At 38.8% G+C, this 25,899-nt stretch overlaps 1 protein-coding gene across 1 annotated transcript in view; it reads left to right on the plus strand.

Moving 5' to 3' along the window:
* The window catches only part of LOC140940228 (uncharacterized), a 230,704-nt gene that overhangs the window by 201,562 nt on the left and 3,243 nt on the right, over positions 1-25,899 (plus strand). The window contains exon 3 of the mRNA XM_073389150.1: positions 25,422-25,483. Coding sequence (XP_073245251.1) covers positions 25,422-25,483 — 62 coding nt within the window. The remainder of the gene's footprint in view (positions 1-25,421; positions 25,484-25,899) is intronic.

Raw genomic sequence — 25,899 nt, forward strand, 5'->3', positions numbered from 1 at the left:
ATCCAGGTAACTCTCGGTCTTCCCCGTCCTCTCTTCCCTTCAATTTTGCCTTCCAGTAATTTTTTTGGATCGACCTCGCTCTAACTACGTGTCCAAAATACTGACATTTTCTTCTCTTTATTGTTGGTAATAATAAACTTGTTGTATTTGCCATATTTAAAACTTCTTCATTGGTAATTTTATCAAACTAGCCCAAGCTCGAAATATAGAGCATCGGCCCACATCTCAAAAGCCTCTCTAATTTACTTTCCACGCGTCACCTTTGGTATGTAAATTACCGTAAATATATAGATTTAGCTAGGGCTAAAAGCAAAGCTTTCTTTAATATTTATGGTTTCCTCAAAGAAAATATAAAATCGAGTAATACTAAAGACAAGGTGAAAACAACGAGAACGATAAAAAACAACAACAACAGATCTAATTAGCAAAGAAACAACTTTGCACGTGCAGCACACTTTTTTCTCTAATTAGCAAAAAAAACAACAACAACTTTGCACGTGCAACGCACTTCTTTCTCTAATTAGCCAAAAAACAACTTTGCACGTGCAGCACAGTTTTTTACATTTCATTGCCGTTGTTTAGGCTCGATTTCCGCCGTCTCCCGGATCCGGTCTTTGTCGAGCCTAGCCGTTGTTTTGCAGGACTGAAACGTGAAACTTCTTTTTATTTCAAATTCCTATTTACACGTTTTATGGACGAAATGTTTGTGTTCCTGTTCACTCTGTTTTTTCAACTGCCGCTCATTTTCACTTTGTTATTTGCTAGCCTTTCTCATTTTCTAACCACCGCTATATAATTTTCATGTTTTTCTTCCAACGAAATTGGTGTCCGTGGTTATTTATTTATCGTTCAAGTTGTTCTAAGTTGATGTAGACGTTTTTTTTGTTTGTTTGTTTGTTTTTTCTCTCCAAAAGTCCGGGCGGCCATGTGATTTACCGCCGAAACGAACGAGTTGCTGGAAATGCAACGACAGGCCGACAGGCTGACGTCTGACTCCCTTTCTCCTCCCCCAAATTTTCTCGGATAGATAGATTACCAAATTTTCTTAGCTATGGGGCTCCGCTATGATTCGATTTAGCGCCCAGGGCGCTTATTTACTTTTGGTACCTCAAGGGAGGGCGCTCATTTAGGACAGGGTGCTTATTTCCTTTTTCAGAAACAACCCAATGCTCAAAACAAAACTTTAAGACGGAATCCGTTTACCCGTGACCTTCCATACATCGCCTCTATTTTATTTACGCGCGTAAAGTTTACACGCGACTGTTTTGCACTCTACAAAGGTTCTGTTTAATAATAAATCCACCTGGCTGAGTCACAAACTAAAACCGTCAGTACAAAGTGAAGTCACGGATTACACAGGTCACACAGACTGTAGCTAGCGTTTTAATCAAGGACAAAAGGTAATTACAGACGAACCACGGTGCGGCGGACACCTCTCTGTTATGGACAGTATCCAATGTGGTGACAAAATTCTCATATATTTTCCTTTAAAAAATACCTCTATAATACGGACTCTCTCTAATACTGCCAACGCACACTAAATCTCGGCCTCAGAGAATAAATTCATATAAACTTAACCTCTTTATTACGGACACTGCGGTGATCAGGTGAATCCCGAATCCTGCTCAGTTTAATCTGCACAGGGTAAATCCCGTCTAATATGGCGGGTGAGATCTGCAAGGTTATATAAAGCCCAGTCACTGTATACCAAACAACGATTAGCGAAAGGTGTAAAGAGGAAAATAACTTATTTTTTGAAGGCTTCAATATCTGCAGGTAGCATATAGATCTTTTCTATTATATTTTGTACTGTGGTTACCGTTTACTGCTCTTGCAAAATAGCGAAAGACGCTTTCAGAATTGTGCCTTACGTTACAACTTTTTACATGCAGCATTGCGCTGTTGCTCGTTTCGTTTTTAAAACAATAACTTGTCTGTAGTTGAGATGTACAATGTTGTATGCTACTGAAAACAGTGCCTTTGTACTGTGAATCAATAACTTCAAATGCAGTTTAAAGACGAGTGTGAGCCTGGTTCGAGCTACTAAACACTTAAAACTGTAAGTGGAATCATGAAAGTGACGTCATCGTAATGTCCTCTTTTATACGGACACTTCGCTCTGTCCCTTCGGTATCCGTATTAGTGAGGCTCGACTTTAGTTAGTCCGACTGTTGGATACTATGATAAAAGAGCGTCCGGTTTCTTAAGGATGAACTTGGTACGGTTGTAGTTAAAATCGTGAAAATGTCTGCTATCGTCTTCACATCGATAAAACGTGTGTCCGTGGAAGTGAGAGAATAATAGGGACCTTAAGCAACAACGACGACGACGGAAGTGACAACATCACCAACAAAATGAATTTGCGTCCTTTCAAACTTTATCGCGTGTATTGGAAACCGCACATTTCGTCAAATGTAGGCGAGTTTTCCTGGAGTTGAATTCTTAACGACTCTATCCAAGTTCAAATAGAGAAAGGACAATTTGTCGTCGTATGTCCACGTCCTCCACAAAACGTCGCATTGGGAGGTTTCACGTCATAATCGTGCAGTGGACGTGAAAGAAATGTACTAAAAAGCGTGATGCACGTGCAGAGCAAATGTTTTGCTCATAAAACCAATTGTTTTTTTGACGTTGTCCTTGTCGTCGTCGTAGATGCTTAAGCTCCCTAATAGGGAGCTTAAGCAACGACGACGCGGACGGCAACGAGAACGGCAAAAAAGCAATAGGTTTGATTAGCAAAACAACAACTGTGCACGTGCATCACGCTTTTTTTGTACATTTCTTTGCCGTCGTTGCCCAACAACAACGTGAAAGTGCCTGAATTCACGTTTTGTCGAGGACGGGAACACAAGACAACAACTTTCTCTTCTTTCCCTGAACTTTGATACAGTCCTTTAGAATTAAACTACAAAAACATTTGCCAACATTTGACGAAGTCAACGAGATGGAATAAGCGCGATAAAGTTTGAAGCGGTGCGAATTCATTTTTTAAGTGACGTTTTCGTAGCCGTCGCCATCGTTGTTGCTTAAGCTCCCTAATGTAATATGTACGGACACCCTGCTCACGGGCTCTAAGGTACAATATTTATTCGATTAAACGCCGCGGCGTTTATTAAATTTTCAGCGTTTCCGATGCAGCGTATATTCCTGAAGGGCGGCGTTTGTTTGGAAATCACTTTTCTTAAAGCAGTGACAACAGTTACCGTAAATCGTTTTTAACGGAGTTCCACGGGCGCGCTTCGGGGGCGTGCGGAGCCCCATAGCTAAGTAAACCGACACGCGTGAAAAACGCAGTGCGCATGCGTGCCTTCCCTGCTTCCGGCGCGAATTTGCATGAGCCTCCCCCAATCGAAATTATACGCGATACCAAAACAAACTAGATTCCGGCCGCGAAATTCAAAAAAGTAAGCTCCACATACAAAAGATAAGCTTAGAATTTCACGAACACAAAGTTTATTAATGGCTTTAGTTTCTCTCTTTTGCACCACATACTTTCCTCCTTGCACCAAGGGCGAAAATCATGTTTGAAAGTCCACGCTCGCTCTGGCATCACTTCGCCGTAGCCATTGTTGCTGTTTTGGTCATCATGTCGCTGAGCTCGGTCAATGCGAACAACGAAAACGACCAATGCATGCTAAGTGGAAAAACAAGGACGGAAAAACCTTGTACTGGACGACTTTACCAGTTAGTTAAGTCAGTTTAAGTAATTTTTTGTTGTGCTTAATACTAGAAACTGTGGTGGCCGATATAGACATAAGACGAATAATAGATGGCAAAACGTATACAAACTTAACAAAAACACCCCTACTTAATTAACATCATGTCAACTTAATGATACCCAGGCAAACTTAATAAAACGCATGCAAACTTAATAATACGCATGCAAACTTAGTAAAGAGCAAGCAAACTTAATGATACGCGTGCAAACTTAGTAAAGAGCATTCAAAGTTAATAATACGCATGCAAACTTAATAAAACGCACGTAAACTTAGTAAAGAGTATTCAAAGTTAATAATACGCATGCAAACTTAATAAAACGCATGCAAACTTAGTAAAGAGCATTCAAAGTTAATAATACGCATGCAAACTTAGTAAAGAGCATGCAAACTTAATAATACGCATGCAAACTTAGTAAAGAGCATGCAAACTTAATAATACGCATGCAAACTTAGTAAAGAGCAAGCAAACTTAATGATACGCAAGCAAACGTAATAATATGCATGCAAACTTAGTAAAGAGCATTCAAACTTAATAATACGCATGCAAACTTAATAAAGCGCGTGTAAACTTAATAATACGCTTTCATACTTAACGGAACATGCACCACCTCAACAAAGAGCATACAAACTTAATTTTGTGCAAAGAGCATACAAACTTAATTTCGTACTCTTTACTAAGTTTGCACGCATATTATTAAGTTTGCATGCTCTTTACTAAGTTTGCACGCGTATCATTAAGTTTGCTTGCTCTTTACTAAGTTTGCATGCGTTTTATTACGTTTGCTTGCGCATCATTAAGTTTGCTTGCTCTTTACTAAGTTTGCATGCGTTTATTAAGTTTGCATACTCTTTACTAAGTTTGTATGCTCTTTACTAAGTTTGCATGCGTTTTATTAAGTTTGCATACTCTTTACTAAGTTTGCATGCTTATTATTACGTTTGCTTGCGTATCATTAAGTTTGCTTGCTCTTTACTAAGTTTGCATGCGTATTATTACGTTTGCTTGCGTATTATTAAGTTTGCATACTCTTTACTAAGTTTGTATGCTCTTTACTAAGTTTGCATGCGTTTTATTAAGTTTGCATACTCTTTACTAAGTTTGCATGCTCTTTACTAAGTTTGCATGCGTTTTATTAAGTTTGCATGATGTTAATTAAGTTTGCATGTTTTTTTCTAAGTTTGTGTACGCTTTGCCATCTATTATTTGTGTGTAGTGCCTATATCGGCCACCATAAGAAACGGCTGCAAACCATTAAACATATCAAACATTCCTAAGTGTTTTTCAATTTAAATGGGCAAGATTTTGCAAATTTTAATTATTGAATATAGAGACCTTGCGCATGCGCAGACGTTTTGCACGCGTGTCAAGTAAACCTACCCATCCCAGAAAATTTGGAAATCACGTGACCGTACACAGAGCGACCGTCCGTCCGCGCCACAGGTATACCAATGTAAAATAACTCGATCAACAGGTATGGCAACCCAAATGCAACTCGAGGTTATTTTGGCGGGAAATATCATAGCCACCCCGCGTCTTGCTAAGTAGAGACAATTAAAGAGTCAATAAAGACGAAATTTTTTCTGTGTCCGTGTTGTCTAAAGTATTAAGCTTAAATTAATTGTCATGTCCACAAATTTGGAGTATAGAGAAGAGAGAGAACAGACAATTCCTATTTGAGTGTGAGCAGAACCCCAATCCGGTATGGTTTTTATGCTGGCGCAAAAGCTATCCGGCATAGTGTGAACTTAGCCTTAATCTAGAACTGGTGTGGAAATTGAAAGTAAAAAAATCTGTTAAAAGATTTGCGACTTTTAAAAATGATACCATTACATCGTCATCGCTGGAATAATTAATTATTTAGGTTTTACATGTATGTTTTTACTCTAACCGATGTCAGTAATCAGGTAATACCTTCTTTGAATTAGATAATACGTTTTTTGTTTTACTTTTTCAATGTATTCAGCAATTTAGCAAGGCGTTTGTTTAATCAGGTTAACTTTCAACCCGCTCAGTTATAGGGGTTCCAAGTGAAATTTCAAGCAAATAAGGACGTAGACTGCAAAACAGTCGGTTTTTTTCTCAAAATCAGTAAAGAAATCGGTAAAGCGTGGCGTAAGAGTCTTACGCGCGCAAAGCGCGCGAGCCTCACACGCCCTACGGGCGTGTGAGGCGAGAGAAAAAAAACCGTCTCTCCCCAGTCTCGCTCTCTGTTTTCAGCCTCATTCCAGACCTTTTGTTTGACTGCTCGCGCGTACTTGAATACGCAAAAATACGGACTGTTTTGCAGTCTAATAAGGACGTGTCTTTGTTATCCTCTTAAGTAAGTTCATATACGTACCTATCACTCCCATTATTCTGTTTGTCAGTAATGTTTCCTTCTAATCATGAAATAGTTGCGGAAATTTAATTGCGTTGGAAGGACATACGCCTTTTATAGATTGAATTGAGAGTGAATGGAACGGACCCTGGCTTCCCTGCAGATTTGCAGGGGAGAATTACATCATCACCATCTTGCCAAGGAAGAAAAAGCCTGGGACCAAGATCGGTCTAGCGCACTCCCTTATGTTTCTTTCGAAACACTTGCTACGAATTATTATCAATATCCTTATTAATTTTTCTTTTTTATGTTGTACGTCACTTCCGCCTTTTTTTAAAACAATTTTTATTACGACATTCTCCATCTATATAATATTGCAATTCCTATCATAAATTCAGTAACATCTGTAAAACTGAAGAAGGCTGGTGCATGGAATGGCCAGCCGAAATATTGGTTTAAAAAAGCAGTACATGTTGTAACATCAGCTTTTCAATAGTCTTTGGACTTCTCGTTTTTTGCTTCGCGGGGTATTTTGTAGACTGATTCTCAGACGTCCGAGGTCGTTCGCGGCCCCTTCGAGAGGGAGAGAAGCGAAGGGGCCGCGAGCGACCCCGGACGCCTAAGAATCAGGCTAGGTACAAGTTAATACAAGTTTAAGCAACATTAACATTATCCAGTATTAATTTTGTTGTAAACTTTCTTCCGTTAAACATTACGGCATTCTAGGCTAATAAATATGTATTCTCTACTGAGGGCCTTGGGATGAGGTGCTACAACACTGACATCGACTGCTTTCGATTCGGCCGTAGTCCAAGTAAACAAAAGCAATGACTATAACGTAAATTTTCTCTATTGCAAATAGACCTTTGTCACGGTTTTCGACGCCATCTTGACGAGTAGGCAAACACGTGAGAAATTACAGTGTTTGTATGAGAATCCAATGTCGAATAATTTCCGTAAAACGACTGTTCTGAAAAAGATATGAATTTTAAACTAAAGCTACACAGCAAAGGATTTTACTAACAAATTTTTGGGGCTGTTACTGTGCTTAAATTTCTCCAGAAGCTTGCTTTAGATTTTCCATATATTTGTCTGCAATTTTTCCCTGAAAATTTTTACAGACAAATGTATAGAAAATTTTAAAAAAAGGTTGTAGGTCTTCTAGTTCATGTAACGGCTTCAAATTTTTCCAGTAGAATCCTTAAGAGTGAAGCTTTAGTTTACAATTAATAGTTTTTTTAAAGCAGCCGTTTTATGGAAATTATTCGATATTAAATTCTCATACAAACACTGTAATTTCTCACGCGTTTTCCTACTCGTCAAGATGGCGTCAAAAACCGTGACAAGGTCTATTGCCAATAAAGAGCTTTAGACAACAAGACAGCATGCATTTTGTCCTTTTTCTTAAACAGGGCCAAAATTGAAGGTGCTGTCCTAAACAGGGTCAGGGTTTCAAACCCTAAGCGGCTGACCTATACCCAAATATTAGTCGAGTACCCTTCCCCACGGGGAGTATCACGAAGCAATCGCCGCATGCGAGAAGAAACCTCTGGTAGCCGCGGTAGGGTTACCCATATCACTTAGTGATTTGGGAACGGGAACAGGATAACCTAGAACACGGGGATACCTTGTTTGCACAGGCCACCCATATAACGGTTCTGTGAGTTCCGTGTACGGTGGGGGATCGGCAGGTACAAAACGCAGGTCACAGGGCACAGGGCACAGGGCACAGGTCATAGGGCACAGAAAACGCAGTAAAAACAGTTAAGACACTCCATTAGGCTTTTTTGTTTTATTTCCAGTTACGCCACAATCAGGCATATGCTTGCCATCGACCATGCTTTCCGGTTTTGTACTGAGGGTTGAACAAGTAAATGGCTAAAGTTACACATTGTATTGGAACTTGAGGAGTTCCTTCTCTGGAGATCTCGAAACGAGGCTTTTTCTTCGCTCCACGCGAGCGGACTTGGAACGAGGCTCTGAGAGGAGAATGGAACGGAAAATAGCCTCGTTCCAAGTCCGCTCGCGTGGAGCGAAGAAAAAGCCTCGTTTCGAGATCTCCAGAGAAGGAACTCCTCAAGTTCCAATACAATGTGTAACTTTAGCCATTTACTTGTTCAACCCGCAGTACAAAACCGGAAAGCATGGTCGATGGCAAGCATATGCCTGATTGTGGCGTAACCGGAAATAAAACAAAAAAGCCTAATGGAGTGTCTTAACTGTTTTTACTGCGTTTTCTGTGCCCTATGACCTGTGCCCTGTGCCCTGTGCCCTGTAACCTGTGCCCTGTGACCTGTGCCCTGTAACCTGTGCCCTGACCTGTGACCTGTGACCTGCGTTTTGTACCTGCCGGTGGGGGATTGGAAACTAACAAAGATGGCGGCGTGTAAACTTCACTTTATCCTTTCCAGGTTTGTGATGATTATTTAGATGGATTTTCTAGAAGTAATCACAAGGAATGCCGAAAATAGTGTTCTAGTTTGTTTAAAAGTTCTCGATGTGTATTTCCCAGCAGTCTTCACGTTGGAAAAGTGTCTAGGAATGACCACCTTGGACCACGTGATAAGTACTGTACCATCATTTTTGAAGGTAAATCTGAGCTTAAGTTTATATTCCTTAACCTAAATGATCGTTAAGACATAATTAAGTACATTTTGAGTGGTAGAAGTTTCGCACAAGTCGAAACATTTATGATTTTATTCATTCTCCGAGTCACGCTTCATGTATGTTGTGGTTATTAATTTTAAGCTTATCTCCGGTTCAACTTTTAATATGTTCGTTTGTTTTTGGCTGACTAAATATACCATAATGATTTTGCCAAAAAAGGAAAATTAAGTAGTAACCTGGGACAAAACTGAACTACAACTTATGTTCGTGTTTCATTTTTTTTTTGGTTTATGAGGAATACACCCAGGGGCAAATGGATAGGCAGGGGGATTGGGGGGGGGGGGGGAAGTGATGGATAGTTTGCAGGATACTCATTCTAGGTAGAAGTGTGCTGCTGACCCTTCAAACCTTGACTCTGGTTAAGACAATAATCATTCATTTTGATACCTGTTTAACAACAACAGACCTTATTTTATGACCCCGATTCATTTGTTTTACACAGAATTAACTTTAATAATTATTTTAAACTAACATCATGGAATTAGATTGTTTAGCACAAGAATAGACCTTTTTTACCAACCTTCACAATGTTTAAAACACTTCTGGTCCAAAAAGTCACCTTGTTCAGTGGCACATAGCTGTTTAGGCTGCATTCCGTGGGGAATACAAAGTCATGTTCTATTATAGGCAGGCCAGAACTAAAGTGAAGCAAAATAATTATCATATGCATAATATGTACCTATTAATAATTATGTATGCATGCGTCTGGCTGTATGCCTACTTTGGTCTGATGTGACATATACTTTGACACACATATGGTCTGCTCTGAAATGTGCCTGTAACCGTTAAACTTACAGGTACAATGTATGTCTTTAGTATATATAACAATAACTTATTATTGGATGAGGTTGAGTATGATCTGAAATATAATATTATAGAGATTGAGGAAGGTGTTAATTGGCTTTAGTAGATAACACCCTCCTCCAATAATTGTTTAATATAATTTGATATTCATTCAAAATATATCCTAGTTTAAAAACAAGCATGCCTACCACAATTGATGTCTTAAAAGTTCCAGTCTTCATTTGTCTGTTTTGCAGCAAGTTCAGAGGATAAAGGGATGCTTAGTCCTGTAGTCTTGCTGTCCTTGCTAAGATTTTAGGCAGTAGTTTGGTTAATTCTTCTTCGTGAAGCGTGTGAAATGTTCTGCCCTTATATACTGCTCTACCAGAACAATGCAATCTTGTGACTCCCAGGCTTTTCAGTTTTTAGACCATTTTTCTGGCAATTATGTTGTACTATTAATGTCATTTTCTACATACAGTGGAACCCCGTTAATATGGTCACGAATGGGTCAAAAACTTTGGTATTAACGGGGTGGCCTTATTATCAGGGCAGGCTCAAATTTCATGACTTGAGGGCGATAATGACTGAATACACCGTACAGCAAATTCGAATTTCTTGAACAACTGTTCTCATTAATAAACAACCGAAATGTAGATATCACGTACAGTAGTAGAAAAAAACTACTTAAAATTTCCCTTCAGTATGTAAAACACTTTTAAAATTCGGCTATAAAAGCGCAACAAGTGCACTTTATGTGTACTATAGTCTAAAAGCAGTACAAGAACAGGCTCAGAGTACTAGGTCAGTAAAACTGACATGTCACAGGCATTTTAATTTTCTAAATTTCGAACAATGAGCTTTATCAACAGGGTGAAATTGTGTGATTCCAGAAGTATATCCATACCCCCGCTTCCAACAGATGGTCAGTGGAAATTCTTAGGGGTTGGGGGGGCCTAAGGGGTAGAAATTTCCAAAGGGCACGGGGGGTGCTCACAAGAAGAATTTTCCACAGGTTCAGGGTAAAAGACGCGATCAATCGTACAAGACATACTTAAGTATATGTGGATCATTTTGATTTTTAGCACAGCAAAAATTAGAAGTAGTGGCAGCCGTTTTCGGAGCAGACGTGTCTTACTAAGTGGACCTAAATTTCAGAACACAAACTGTACCCATATGTTTTCTACTGCAGTAATGAGACATAAACAACAGACCTCAGGTCGCCTCGGAATGGCAAATAATACAATAGTGAAACGTTTTTTCAAATTCATGCCCCCTGGTAAGTGTTTCATTTCATCAATCATGTCCAAGTTTTGATGGTATGCGTTCCATCGACAACACAAGCTGCCAAGTTCTCCTGAGCAAATAATTTTTACTCTGATCTTTACTGTAACGATTCGACAAATCTTTTGTCTCTCGCCACTTCTGCTGATGATGTCAATTCTTTCCATTGTGAATACCATTTGAACACTCCAACTTTTCTTTGAGATTACAGTAACATAGTTCCATTAAACCAGATTGAAGTGACCTCCGAGACCTGAACTTCAATTGTATACAATTTAGTGGTTTCAGGAGCTAGTGGTGTAATATAAGATCTTCACTATGTTGTCCATGCACTATTGATTGACAGTTTTCTCGCCCCGTGCGGTAACTTTTTCCCTCAGGAGCTTCTTGACCAATTGGAAATATCCGCACTCACAGAATTGGAGTTGAAACGATTTTTGGGGGCATTGGGTGCAGGCGCTCCATCACTCCTTGTGTGTCTCCCTCTCATGCACCTGTTCTCTCTTTTGCCCTCTACTTCCAAGCACCTGATACGCAGGTTGAGTTAAACTCAACTACAACATCGAGAGATCGACTTTGTGGTGACTTTAGGACCCGAGGCCGAGTATGTAACAATAAATTCGTTTGTAAGTTTGTTTTCTAGTAGATCCGTTTTTAAATTCGAATGTCTTCACATAGTTTAATGTTAAATCAATAGTTAACTTTGAAGCTATGCCGTAAATGTTGCATTTGAGATGAAACTGACTTAGACAAGACATGTACATAGTGAAACTATTTTACAGTACGAGAAATCAACTTTGTCTAACTTTGTAAGTAGATTTGTTTGAAATTTGAAAATGTCCACATAGATTTATTTCAATGAATAGTTCAAATTTAAAGTTGTGTTCTAAATGTTTTTTTGGGATGACGTAAACTTATAAATCTTTTTTTTTTTGTGCCTCGTGTGTTTCGCTGGACGGACTAATAAAAAGGAGAGACTGCTCATAGTCTATCAAGCGTCCTCTACCTGCGTAAGGAATACATTATTGCCTTGTAAAAGATTACAAATAGGTCAAAGATTATAAAAAATTGTGTCTTACTTGATGAGAACAGTTAATTTTAAGCGGTACACAGTCGATTATCTCTAAATATGGCAAACTAAGGCCATGAAAAGGAACATAGGAAATTCCTGGGGGATGGGGAGTTATACATGACCCATCTGGAAAGGAAATTCCGAGGGGGTGGGGGGTCTAATCGAAAGAACCATCCGTGGGAGGGGTATGGATATTTTCTGGAATCACACATTACAAGAGATTTTACTGTTTGGGATTTTAAAATGTGGCCTTTGGCCGTATTAACCGGTGACTGCATTAATGGGTTTTTTTTATAAGGAAACGTATGGCCGTTTTGCCGGGCCAAAAAAATAGGCCGTAATAACGAGGTGATTGTATCACTGAGGTGGAGGTAAGGTGGGGTTCCACTGTATTGTAAACCTCTTCTAAATTTGGTCAACGCTAACTGGTTATGAAGAATTAGCCATGAAATTTGAGCCAATTCAAAGCGGGGAAATTTTGTGACCGTGAAAGACAAAACTAACACTAACTAGACAGTAACAGTTACTATGGCGTTCCGTTGTGGACAAAATTATATTGATGGTAAAAATGTGTTGAAAACATAATACATAAGTTGAAACTTGTAAAATACATCAAAATAATGCTGTAAAAAAATATGACTCAAGATTTTATTTGCAAAATATATGTTCACGAACAAAAAAAATATTATGCAAATGTCATGACTACAAACAAAAAGTCAAAATTGTGAAATTTAAGTCGAAAAAAAAATGTGTGTTGAGAAAGAGAGAACGTTGACCAGTTGTGTTGTCAGTCAATGCCTTCACTTAACTGAGATGAGACTTCAATCCAAAGTAGCAGTTCGTTGGCTACCAAATACGGCAGATTTTTTCTTCTCACTTGCTAGAATGGAAGGACTTGGAGAGGCAGCTTAGTTTAGCGTCATATGACAGTTTACAATATTATTCCTATTTTGGTGCCTTGATGAAACAAAAGGACACTCCTAGTTGCAACTCTGTCTTCAAGGTTACGGTCGTTTAGAAATAGTGAAGTTCACCCTGAAGTTGGGTACGATGGTCCAACAGAAAGTGGGTAATAATATTATATTATAACAGGCCACACATCTATACCAAAGTAAATACCGGAGTGAAACCATGCGTTAACAAAAGAGGAAATTCCCTTGATTCCCTTGTTTGCTTGATATTGATGTCGCTGTTTTGCTGTACAGTAGAACCATGATAACTCGAGCTCTGACGGGAAACGAAAAACAGTTTGAGTTAGTGGGGGTTCGAGTTATTGGGGTCGACTGAATATTCAATTTGCCATGTTAATAATTGATAGTACTGATTTCTCAGCACTTCAGTGTATACTAACAATAGATGACTGTTTAACTGTGACAATAGACGGATCAAAACGCACTAATTACCGATTACGAGTCTTCACTGCCAATAACATCATGGCCTAACTGACAGACAACCAATAACATCGCGACGTAATTGACCAGTCAGATCAGTAACCAGAGTATAATACAATCAACTGACGTGATACAACTCACTTTGACTCTAAAGATGTCTACTGCACAGGTTGTTGAAATGTCAGTCACTGTCAACAACAACAGTCCTATTCAGGACTATGTTCAGCCGGACGATCAAACTTAACCTACTTTTGAAATGACTCCTGGGTTCAAACCTTTCACAGTCATGAGAAACTGTAACATGATTATGCCTCTTTATCAAAAAACCTGATCTGTTTGTTGCACCAATTAAGATTAAATGGCTGTAGTGCTAGTTTTAGTGTTTTTTACTGATTATACAACAAGAGGAACTATAGCCTGCGACCATTCCCTCTACCTTTATCTCTGTAATCTGTTTTTGGGAGGAGGACATGATACAGTCTTTTCACAGATCACATGCAAAAAAGCCATAATCTGGACTTCTTTCTGATTGGATAGGAAACAACACAGATGATTTGCGCTGTTCCAGTTAGCCAAAATGTCGCTATCCATCAGTTGTTGTTGATTTCAGTCTACATTTTTGCTTGCAGAAGGAGCAGTGAATGTACACGCGAGTTCGTTATGAAATTTCTGCTGGCTCAGTTTTCGTAAGTTTGAAGAATGTTCTATGTTCTAAATAGAAATTCGATCCATTGAAATATTTTCCATCTCATCATGTACTAAGTTGCAGTCAATAATTCACCGATCATTTGAATGCAATTTGATACCAGGTACAAGTTACAGAAGCGACAAATGAATTCACTTTTCAAATAATCAATTCATGAATAGAATCTTGACCTGGTTTGGCTGTAATTTCCCTTCAGAAACCTGCAAATTATTCTGAGTGATGTTCGCTTTCACAACACTTTTTAGTTCATGAAATATGGTGCACCAGTCTAAACATTTTTTTCCATTGCTTTCAGCACAGAACAAAGACAATGAACTTTTACCACTAAATTCTTTATTATTTGTAGCTTTTAAATAAAGGTACGGCAGCTCCAGCTAGCAATATTTCATCATACACACACACACACACAAAAAAAAACATTAAAAATAATTTTTAGGAAGCCCCATTTAAATATGGACGTCCTTGAAAATTTTTTTTCTCCCTAAAATTAATTTTAAAAGAGACATTATTTGCGCCAAAATGTGACTCCCATCTGGTAAACGCTGAGTGGCTAATAACATGTCAGGTCAAGCAGATGTTACATTATGTAAATTAGGGGGCAGTTGACAGCTTGTTAATTAAATGTATCAGGCATTATTTTTTCCCTCTCAAGCCAAAGAGGCAAAGAAGTAAAAAAAAAATAACGCCTAATCTCAGGTTAGAGGAACTAATGAAATGGCATCCAAGTGATGTTACAAGAACCAGAATTAGCGTTATCAGTGTAAATTTCAGGAAAATTTTGATCAAGGGAAAGGAAATTTAGTTTGCATTATTCAAGTTTGAGTCAAGCAAGTAAAAATGACTGGGTGAAATCCAAGGGAAATAGAACTTAGTTTGAGTTAGTGGGGGGTTCAAGTTATCTGAGTTTGAGTTAAAAACATGTTAGGTTCATGTCTACTGTAGTAGTTCCCTTGTCCGCTTGATTTCAATACCAGTGTTTTGCTGTAATTCTTTTATTGCTTGTCGGTCCTTGCGTGACAGGTTATGTTTTGGCTTTGTTAGATGTATCTCTGCGAGTTGTGATTTAACCTCTCTCGAGGGCTGCTGATGGTTGAACCATTGGGTTCCAGTCAGATTTAACCCTTGAAGCCCCAATATCCACTAGCAAATTCTCCAAACTGATCTCTATACATTTCTTTAAAGAATAAGTTAAGAGAATTTAAGAAAAGATCAAAGCATTTTCTCTTAGGTGATCATTTTATTAATTCTTATAACCTAATCTCTTGACATTGTGTGGATAACGTTAGAAGAAAATTGATGTTGGTCACCATTGGGACTTAAAGGGTGAACATAGAAAGGGTGACCTTCCTTATTTCTACACAACTGTACATGTGAGTCTCACAAAATCTTGACAACAGAGTTGCAAGTGTCCTGTTGTACTCGTCAAGGTGCCAAAATAGGAATTGTAAACTGTCATATGATGCTAACTAAGGTGCCTTTCCAAGTCCTCGACAAGTCTACTAAGGGAGATGAAAAAAGCTGCATTTTTTGGTAGCTAACAAACCGCTACTTTGGATCTTTGAAGTGAAGACATTGATTGACAACACACCTAGTCAGTGTTGTCTCTTTCTCGACTCAGGTTCTTTTTTTTTCAACTCGACACGCATTTTTTTTTCGACTCAAATTTCAAAATTTCGACTTGTGTTTGAAGTCATGACATTGGCCTAGTTTTTTTCGTTCGTGAACATATATTTTGCAAATCTTGACTCATATTTTTTAAATTGCATTCAATGTATTTTACAAGTTTCAACTTATGTGTTATGTTTTCAACATGTTTTTACCATCGGTATAATTTTGTCCACCACAGAATGCCATAATAGGTGCTGTCTGGAATATTATTTTATGCAAAATTGATAATACAATGTAGTTCACCATCAATCAGGGTAGCATGAGTGGGGGGCATTTGAATGGGAAAAGAAAAGGAGATATCAGGTGGGGAGGAATGTGCACAAGGGAGGAGAGGGGAGAGGAACATCTATAGCAGGGGGATGGGGTGGGGGTAAGCAACAAGATCCAGGAACAAAAAATCACTACTTCCAGGGCTGCCATTAAGAGGCGGGGCCGGGGTTTTTCCCCGGGTTCTTTCATAGGAAAACAGAAGAAAAATATAACAAAAAGAAATCCCTAGTTGTCTGATTCCCCGCCTACTTAATTTTAACTGGCAACTCAAAGACTTAGTGACATCCCTGTACTTCCCCAATACAAAGCAGTTTACTAATAATACTGCTAGCTGCTTTTCTTTAGCAAAAATGTAAAATAATAATAATAACTAGAAGTAATCAGGGAATAATTAAAGCATTAGAACATTGGTCATAGGTCGATAACACGTGCCATATTTGCTTCTTTGTGGATAGAATAACACACTTTCTGTATGCGTCAGAAGCAGTAAACAAGTTCTTGATCAATATATTAGACCTATTCAAAAAACATTGCATTTACTTCCAAAAAGGATTGAGTTTAAACTTACTGAGTGCAGACGAAGAACATAATTATAATTTGTGATGTAAATACTAATTTTTAATAATTACTTGTAATATTTTAGTATGTAAAAAAATAGTTACTGTACAATGATAATAATATTATAGTAGTTTTGAATTTCTTCTTTTTTTTGGCTCGGCCCCATAAGCTTTTCAGCTTTTATTACTACTGTGGATATATAAAGTTGATTGATTGACTGATAGAAAATGAGCAAAGCTGCTCATAGAAGAAAAAACATTCGCGTACATTCTGATCCTTTTAGAAGCTCGCGCACCTTGCCCGTGGAGGCTATGACATATTTCCAGTAGTTGAACCAACCAAAAATCAAGATTCTGTCTAGTAAATTCTTGTGCCCAGCTTTAGGTTGCGTTCGATGTTAGGAGAACGCAGTAATAATAACGTATCAAACTGAACAGTCTCCTTTTCCATGATAACAAATAATGGGAGCGTTGCTGCATATTGCAAAAATTATAGAATGTGTCACTGAAGTAACAGATTCTTGAACTAAACATCAAGTAGCTCATTTATGGTAGACATAATATGTGTAATTTTGAAGTAATAAATTATCTAATTTGTATAAAAATCTGGTCTTATTGAACAGACTTTTACATGGCTTTGTCATTTTAATTCCTTCAACAGCTGTCGGATGTTTCAGCAAACAGTTTTTTTGTAACACCACAAGTCAATCAAACAGAAGAGGAAAAGGCGAACATAACAAGTAAGTTATTCATTCCACATCAGGGAAATTGTTGAAATTATGCAGCTCCCATGTTGAGCTCTCTGCAAGCTGTATGTCCTTGTAGCAAATTTTCTATGATTTCTCTACCTTACTGGGAATATGTCCACCTAGCTGTAGTCATTTGTTTGTGTAAAACCACGCACCTTCATTTTGATTGTCTGACTGCTTCATTTTCTCTCATATGGAGGGGGTTTAGTGTACATAAAAATATTATTGTTCCTTAGCATGTATTACATCCAGGCAAAATGTGGGCCTACAGTGTAGCTGACTGACTAAATGACTCTACTGTCTAGAAACTAACCAACTGACTGAATAATTCAAACAAGAACGCGCTTACAGCGGCATTCAGGTCTCGCCTGCTTGGAGATTAGATAGAAAAATGAGGAGGCAATTAATTCTACAAGAAACATGATAATAAATAATAATGAACTTTATTAAGGTGTTAGATCTGCTATAAACCCTTCCATTTGAAAAATTTATTTCTCAAATGATTAAGAATTTTGCAAAATAAAAATTATACAGGCCTATCAAGCGAGAGCTGAGCTTTCAGAAAATTGATATGCAAGGTGTTATTTCCGATTTCTATCGCAGACTCAAAAATTCAATAATTCCATATTTCTGGCTTTCTCTCGACAGCTAGGAATAACAAGAAAATCTGAACTGACTTATACTTAGTTTGTTCATTTACCTTTAAATTCCCAGCAGTAGCCAGTAAATTTTTCCTGAGATATAGAGGTGGAATTTTTTTGTAATGCCCTGTAACTTCAGGCCAGGAATTGACGGGAATTGCCGGGAATTCAACACATTTTTCCTTTATATCATGTGAATAAACCTGGCAAGTTTCAGCGCGGTATTATAAATCCTCATCTGTTTATGTCGATTTGTTTTCAGTGCGGTCCAACACAGCTACAAAATTGCCCTTAATTCGACCTTAATTTTGGTTGCGCTGCAGTATACAGGGTTGTCATTAAGAGCCGGGGGCCGGGGATTTTCCCCGGCTACTAAGAGAGTGGTTCCCGGCTACTTTTATTGGAAAATAGAAGGAAAATAGAACCAAAAGAAATCCCTAGCCGTTTGATTCCCCGCCTACTTGTTGTGTTTACCCGGCAACTTGAAATCTTAGTGACAACCCTGGGTATATACTTCGTTGCCATCTTGAATTCTTACGAGTAAACCGCTGTGCTTAATGTTTGTTGTGACACTGATCCTATTGTAGCACGGAAAGTGACGAGAAAATACGAAAATCTTCCTTTGAACTCGTTGCGTGACGTCCTCTCAATATGGTGTCGTAAACAATGTTTTAGCCTTAGCAACGTCATCGCCCTTACAAGGATTCATAGAAATTATTTAGAAATATCAAAACAATCGTACTTAATTTGGGGAAGCCGCAGAATGTAAGCGAATTTTGCTATAATGTGCCCTGGCTTACTTGAAACTCATAACGCGTTATCGCGTGTCAGGTTGTGAAAACTGCAACATTTCTGTCAACAACGGAAAGTATCGTGCCGGATTTCAGCCCTGTGATTATAAATATTTCCAAAAATGGGCTCTTAGATACCAACTTTGGCCTTCGTTTCCTCAGCTTATATTTAATGAAAATGCTTCATTTTTGGAATTTGAGTTCAGGTTAAGAGTACATTTCAAATAAGTGATTTTATAAGCATGATCATTTGATCATGATGATGATCATCGCAATTTTGCTAATTAAGATTCGTATTTTTTTTTACCACTCAGTAGTGTTTGCTTGCTCCAAAGCTTTCAAGCGATAAAACTTGTGGACCGACATGTTTCGGAAAAGCTCTAAATTTAATCTTTCCTAAGATTTCTTAGACTAGCATAAGTGTCGAGCACTGTTGACTAACTGCTTTCTGGGTAATACATTGACTCACTAAAAATAATACTGTGTGACTGATTCTATTGTCCAAGAACTGAGCAACACACTAAATGATTTGCAAATGTATGGCTGTACTGTCAGTAATGCAGTTTGATTGACTGACTGACTAACTGACTCTACTGTCAGAGAACTGATCAACACACTAAATGATTATATAGCCGGTTGACTGACTGAATAACTGACTTCACTGATTTGTGGCTGATTAATTGACTGCCTGATCAACTAAGGGTATACTGGGTAATATATTGACTCACTAAAATACTGTGTGACTGACTCTACTGTCCAAGGGCTGACCAAGACACTAAATGATTTACAAATGTATCTCTAGCTGATTGACTGAAAAACTGACTATACTGTCCGACGACTTACCAACTGACTGAATAACTCATGGCTGGCTGATTACATGACTAGCTAACTCTACTGTCCAGGGACTAACCAACTAACTGAATGATTTATGGCTGGCTGATTACGTGACTAGCTAACTCTACTGTCCAGGGACTAACCAACTAACTGAATGATTTATGGCTGGCTGATTACGTGACTAGCTAACTCTACTGTCCAGGGACTAACCAACTAACTGAATGATTTATGGCTGGCTGATTACGTGACTAGCTCACTCTACTGTCTAGGGACTAACCAACTGACTGAATGATTCATGGCTGGTTGATTGAATGAATAACTGACTCTACTGTCCGTTGATTTACCAACTGACTGAATAACTTATGGCTGGCTGATTGTGTGACAAGCTAACTCTACTGTCCAGGGACTAACCAACTAACTGAATAATTTATGTCAGATTGATTGACCGAGTAACTGACTCTACTAACCAACTGACTGAATAACTTATGGCTGGCTTATTGCATGACTAGCTAACTCTACTGTCCAGGGACTAACCAACTAACTGAATGATTTATGGCTGGCTGATTACGTGACTAGCTAACTCTACTGTCCAGGGACTAACCAACTAACTGAATGATTTATGGCTGGCTGATTACGTAACTAGCTAACTCTACTGTCCAGGGACTAACCAACTAACTGAATGATTTATGGCTGGCTGATTACGTGACTAGCTAACTCTACTGTCCAGGGACTAACCAACTGACTGAATGATTTATGGCTGGCTGATTACGTGACTAACTAACTCTACTGTCCAGGGACTAACCAACTAACTGAATAATTTATGGCAGATTGATTGACCGAGTAACTGACTCTACTAACCAACTAACTGAATAACTTATGGCTGGCTTGTTGCGTGACTAGCTAACTCTACTGTCCAGGGACTAACCAACTAACTGAATGATTTATGGCTGGCTGATTGCCTGACTAGCTAACTCTACTGTACAGGGACTTACCAACTGACTGAATAACTTATGGCTGGCTGATTGCGTGACAAGCTTACTCTACTGTCGAGGGACTTACCAAATAACTGAATCATTTATGGCAGATTGATTGACCGAGTAACTGACTCTTCTGTCCGGAGACTGACCAACTGACTGAATAACTTTTGGCTGGCTGATTGCGTGACTAGCTAACACTACTGTCCAGGGACTAACCAAGTAACTGAATGATTTATAGCTGGCTGATTGCATGATAGCTCACTCTACTGTCCAGGAACTAACCAACTGACTGAATGATTTATGGCTGGTTGATTGACTGAATAACTGACTCTACTGTCGGGAGACTGACCAACCGACTGAATAACTTATGGCTGGCTGATTGCGTGACAAGCTAACTCTACTGTCCAGGGACTAACGAACTGACTGAATGATTTATGGCTGGTTGATTGACTGAATAACTGACTCTACTGTCGGACAACTTACCAACTGGCTGAATACCTTCTGGCTGGCTGATTGTGTGACTAGCTGACTCTACTGTCTTGGGACTAACCAACTGACTGAATGATTTATGGCTGGTTGATTGACTAAATAACTGACTCTACTGTCCGGGGACTTACCAACTGACTGAATAACTTATGGCTGACAAGCTAACTCTACTGTCCAGGGACTGACCAACTTACTGAATGATTTACGGCTGGTCGATTGGCTGACTAGCTGACTCTACTGTCCGCGGGCTTACCAACTGACTGAATAACTTATGGCTAGCTGATTGCGTGACAAGCTAACTCTACTGTCGGGGGACTAACCAAATAACTGAATAATTTATGGCAGATTGATTGACCGAGTAACTGACTCTACTGTCCGGAGACTGACCAACTGACTGAATAACCTATGGCTGGCTGATTGCATGACTAGCTAACACTACTGTCCAGGGACTAACCAAGTAACTAAATGATTTATAGCTGGCTGATTACGTGACTAGCTCACTCTACTGTTCAGGGACTAACCAACTGACTGAATGATTTATGGCTGGTTGATTGACTGAATAAGTGACTCTACTCTCCGATGACTTACCAAATGACTGAATAACTTATGGCTGGCTGATTTCGTGACAAGCTAACTCTTCTGTCCAGGGACTAACCAACGTACTGAATAATTTATGGCAGATTGATTGACCAAGTAACTGACTCTACTCTCGGACGACTTACGAACTGACTGAATAACTTAAGGGTGGCTGATTGTGTGACTAGCTAACTCTACTGTCCTGGGACTAACCAACTGACTGAATGATTTATGGCTGATTGATTGACTGAATAACTGACTCTACTGTCAGACGACTTACGAACTGACTGAATAACTTATGGCTGGCTGATTGTGTGGCTAGCTGACTCTACTGTCTTGGGACTAGCCAACTGACTGAACGATTTATGGCTGGTTGATTGACTGAATAACTGACTCTACTGTCCCACGACTTACCAACTGACTGAATAACTTATGGCTGACAAGCTAACTCTACTGTCCAGGGACTGACCAACTTACTGAATGATTTACGGCTGGTCGATTGGCTGACTAGCTGACTCTACTGTCCGGGGACTGACCAACTGACCCATTGATTTATGGCTGGTTGATTGACTGAATAACTGACTGTAATGTCTGTCGACTGACCAACTAACTGAATGATTTATGGCTGGTTGATTGACTGAATAACTTACTCTACTGTCCTGTGACAAATAATTAACTGATTTAATTGGCTGGTTGATTGACTAAATAACAGACTCTGCTGTGTGGGGATTGACCTATTGACTGAATGATTTATAGCTAATTAATTGACTGACTGACTCAACTGTCCAGGAACTGACCATCTGACTGATTGATTTGTGGCTGATTGCGTAACTGATTGACTAAGGGCTTACTAGGTAATACACTGACTCACTATAATATTATGTTACTGACTCTACTGTCCAAAGACTCACCAACACACTAAATGATTTACAAATGTATCTCTGGCTGATTGACTGAATAACTGACTCTACTGTCCGATGACTGCCCAACTGACTGAATAATTTATGACTGGTTGATCGCGAGACTAGCTAACTCCCCTGTCCGGGGACTAACTAACTGACTGAATGATTTATGGCTGGTTGATTGACTAAGTACATGTAGCTGACTCTACTGTGCAGGGACTGTTCAACTGACTGAATGATTTATGGCTGGTTGATTGACTAAGTAACTGACTCTACCGTCCAGGGACTGACCAACTGACTGAATGATTTATTTCTGTTTGATTGACTGACTTTAGAACATACTCTACTGTCCAGGGACTTACCAAATGATGAAATTATTTAATTGGCTGGTTGATTGACTAAATAACTGACTCAGCTATCCGGGACCTTACCAATTGACTGTGTGATTTATGGCTGATTGATTGACTTACTAAGTGACTCTACTGTCCAGGGACATACCAAATGATTGAATGATTTAATTAACTGGTTGAGTGACTGAATAACTGACTCTACTGTCTTGGGACTGACCAACTGACTGAATGATTTATGGCTAAATGGTTTGACTGACTAACTGAGCCTACTGTCCAGGGACCCACTATCTTACTGAGTGATTTGTGGCTGATTAATTGACTTCAAATGATTGACTGAAGGGCTTACTGGGTAAGACATTGACTCACTAAAATATAGTACTGTTCAAAAGTAAGTTGACACTCGATTCTGGATCCTCACAAGAATTGATTCTTGATTGTTGCGTCTCGATTCTCAATTCTCAATTGCTGCATGACTCATCAAACTGGAATGGCCTTTGTTTATAAGCGATTATAAAGGGTTTTGTTTCAAGTAATTTGCTCTCTACTCTCAATACTCGATTGCGGCGAGAATCTAACAACCTTAGTTCAAGTTTTAAGCAATCTTCTACACGTAACTTCTCTCTTGTCAAAAAAATCTTTCTACTCTATGAAATAACAAACTCTACTCAGTGTTTGATTCTTGCGAGAAATTTCTGAACTATTCAAATTATACAGTAGCAGTTGACATTTGCATTCACTGGCACTGCTTGGGTGACATTTTGCGTTGAAATCTTAAAAATGTTCGGACGACATTTTGCATCATTTAAATAGCGGAAGTTGTCAGTAATAGTTGAACCTGAAAAGCAAATTATCCGTGACTTTTTATCTGCAAAATCCAAATATACATGTACATGTAAAAGGAAACATGTGTAAATGCGCGACGGTGTGTAAACAAAGTCTCAAGGCGCTTCTTGTTGCTTTAGAATTATTTTGTGAATGTGCATCGGCATTATTGCACTTGAATGTCTGATTATCTGTGTCTACAGTCCGAGGATGTTTTTTTTTTCCACTGGAAGCTTTACTTGTAATTTGACCTCTTGACTAGAAATACATGTACTATTTTCGTGATAGAGTGCTGAAGCCATCGTGGAGAAGTTCCCTACGTGATAACATCTGCATTTGATATTTTGCCCCTTGCTTTTTATGGGATGTGATTGCTTACATAAAAGTTTCAATTTGAATATACATCTAAACCTTCAGAAAACTGCAGAAACATCCAAGAGCTTTGAAAACAAGAATTGCCATAGGGTGATTTTAACTGGGCTGCCAAATTTCCTGGGGGAGAGGGTGACTGCACACACTCAGGCCACCAGGCTTGTCACTGACCATTGCGTGCCGTAGCATCTCATGTGAGAGTTAAGCATTTACTTATTTGAACATTGTACCCTTTTGAAAGACTTTGGTAACAAGGAAAATGAGTACTATTTTTAAGTCGGGACTGTATAGTACCTTTTCAAATTCCACTGTTATAAATCAAAATAATCAAGTGAGCCATTCTAACTAGGAAACAATAAGCGTTATTTTCACGCACCCCTCCCCCAGTTGCTCTGCCCCCCCAAAATAGTGTGACTAATTTGACCTACAGTAACCAGAAATTCCAAAAATTATTCTTTCTATGGGTCATAAAACGCTGTTAATATTTTAACAAGCAGCACATTTCTCAATTCTGGTTCTTAGAACTAACAAAGCAAATTAAATTTAAGTTATGTTTTTGTCTGATATTGCTTTATTAAGCCTTTCTAACTGTCCTAGTGAATATATATATAACAATTATTCACTAAGTGGAGGTGGCTAGTGGTGCATATTTACCAAGCGGCAGAGCAGCGATTGTCTAACTGATCGACTGACTGGCTGACGGAATGAATGATTGGATAACTGACAGAATTACTGACTGATTGAACACTTAGTGTCTGACTAACTTCAAGCAACCAACTGGCTGACTGAGCTGAAAGGCCACTGACTAGCTGACTGGCTACCTGACTGACAGACTGACTAACTGACTGAGTGACTGACTGTGTAAGGAGAGGAGGGGACTGTTATTAAAGGAGGACTACCTAGCTAGTACAGTCAATGGGAGGGTGTTAATTTATTATAATTATATGTGGTAAATTATTCCAACATGTTTGCTCACTGGTATTCATGAAATTATGATGCTTTCAAACCTCTTTAATATGGGCACAAAGTGGACCATAATAACAAGTTGTCTGTATTGAGTAGGTTGATTTATTAATTAGAGAAAGATTAAGGCTTTCTTTTCCTAGGGACAAAGTAAGGCAGCGTGCAAAGAAAGTACTGTCCGATAGCCTGGGGCTAGTGGATTTTGCTATCGGGCTAGTGAATTCTGTTTTTAACTTGCCCAACGGGCAAGTATTGTTTTATGAGGAATTTGAATAAAAGAAGAAGAAAACGTTTTTGGGACTAGCTGAAATGACGTCTGGGCTAGTAAATGCTAGCTTCAGCTTGCCCGAATGGCAAGCTGTAAAAATGATTTTCTTTGCACCCTGGTAAGGTCTGTAATAATAAGCTGTCCAAACTAAGCGGGTGTCTGTAAAGCAAGGTTTGACTTTAATGGGAAATTAGTCTGTTCTGAAAATAACTGATGAGCTTCATTGAATATTTTAAACTTTTGTTTCCAGATCAGATGCCACAGAAAGACTGGACAAGGACCTTCATGAGCCAAGGGCCTCTGTTATCTTAAGTAATGTAAGTGCTGTATGTTTTGTGTTTTAATCCAGCTCTTAAGTAAACCAGCTAAACAGAACTGTTTGGTTTAACGTTTCATGAAGTGACTTACTGATCAAATGTGCTTAGTATACTTCTAACTATTCAACTAACCATTTTGACTGACTGACTGGGCAACTTAGTTACTGGCTGACTGTCTACTTGTTACTGACTTACCGACTGGCTGATGGAATGACTGATTATATAACTGATTGGATGAGCATCTTACAGTACCAAGACACTGTCTAATTGAGCAATTGACTGACTCACCACTGACTGTGCAATTGGGTACCTGACTGGCTGACAGAATGACTGATTGAGCAACTGACTGACTGACTGTGCAATTGGGTTTTTGACCGGCTGACAGAATGACTGATTGAGCTACTAACTGACTGTGC

Source organism: Porites lutea, chromosome 6 (assembly GCF_958299795.1).
Source record: "Porites lutea chromosome 6, jaPorLute2.1, whole genome shotgun sequence".
NCBI classification, from domain to species: Eukaryota; Metazoa; Cnidaria; class Anthozoa; order Scleractinia; family Poritidae; genus Porites; species Porites lutea.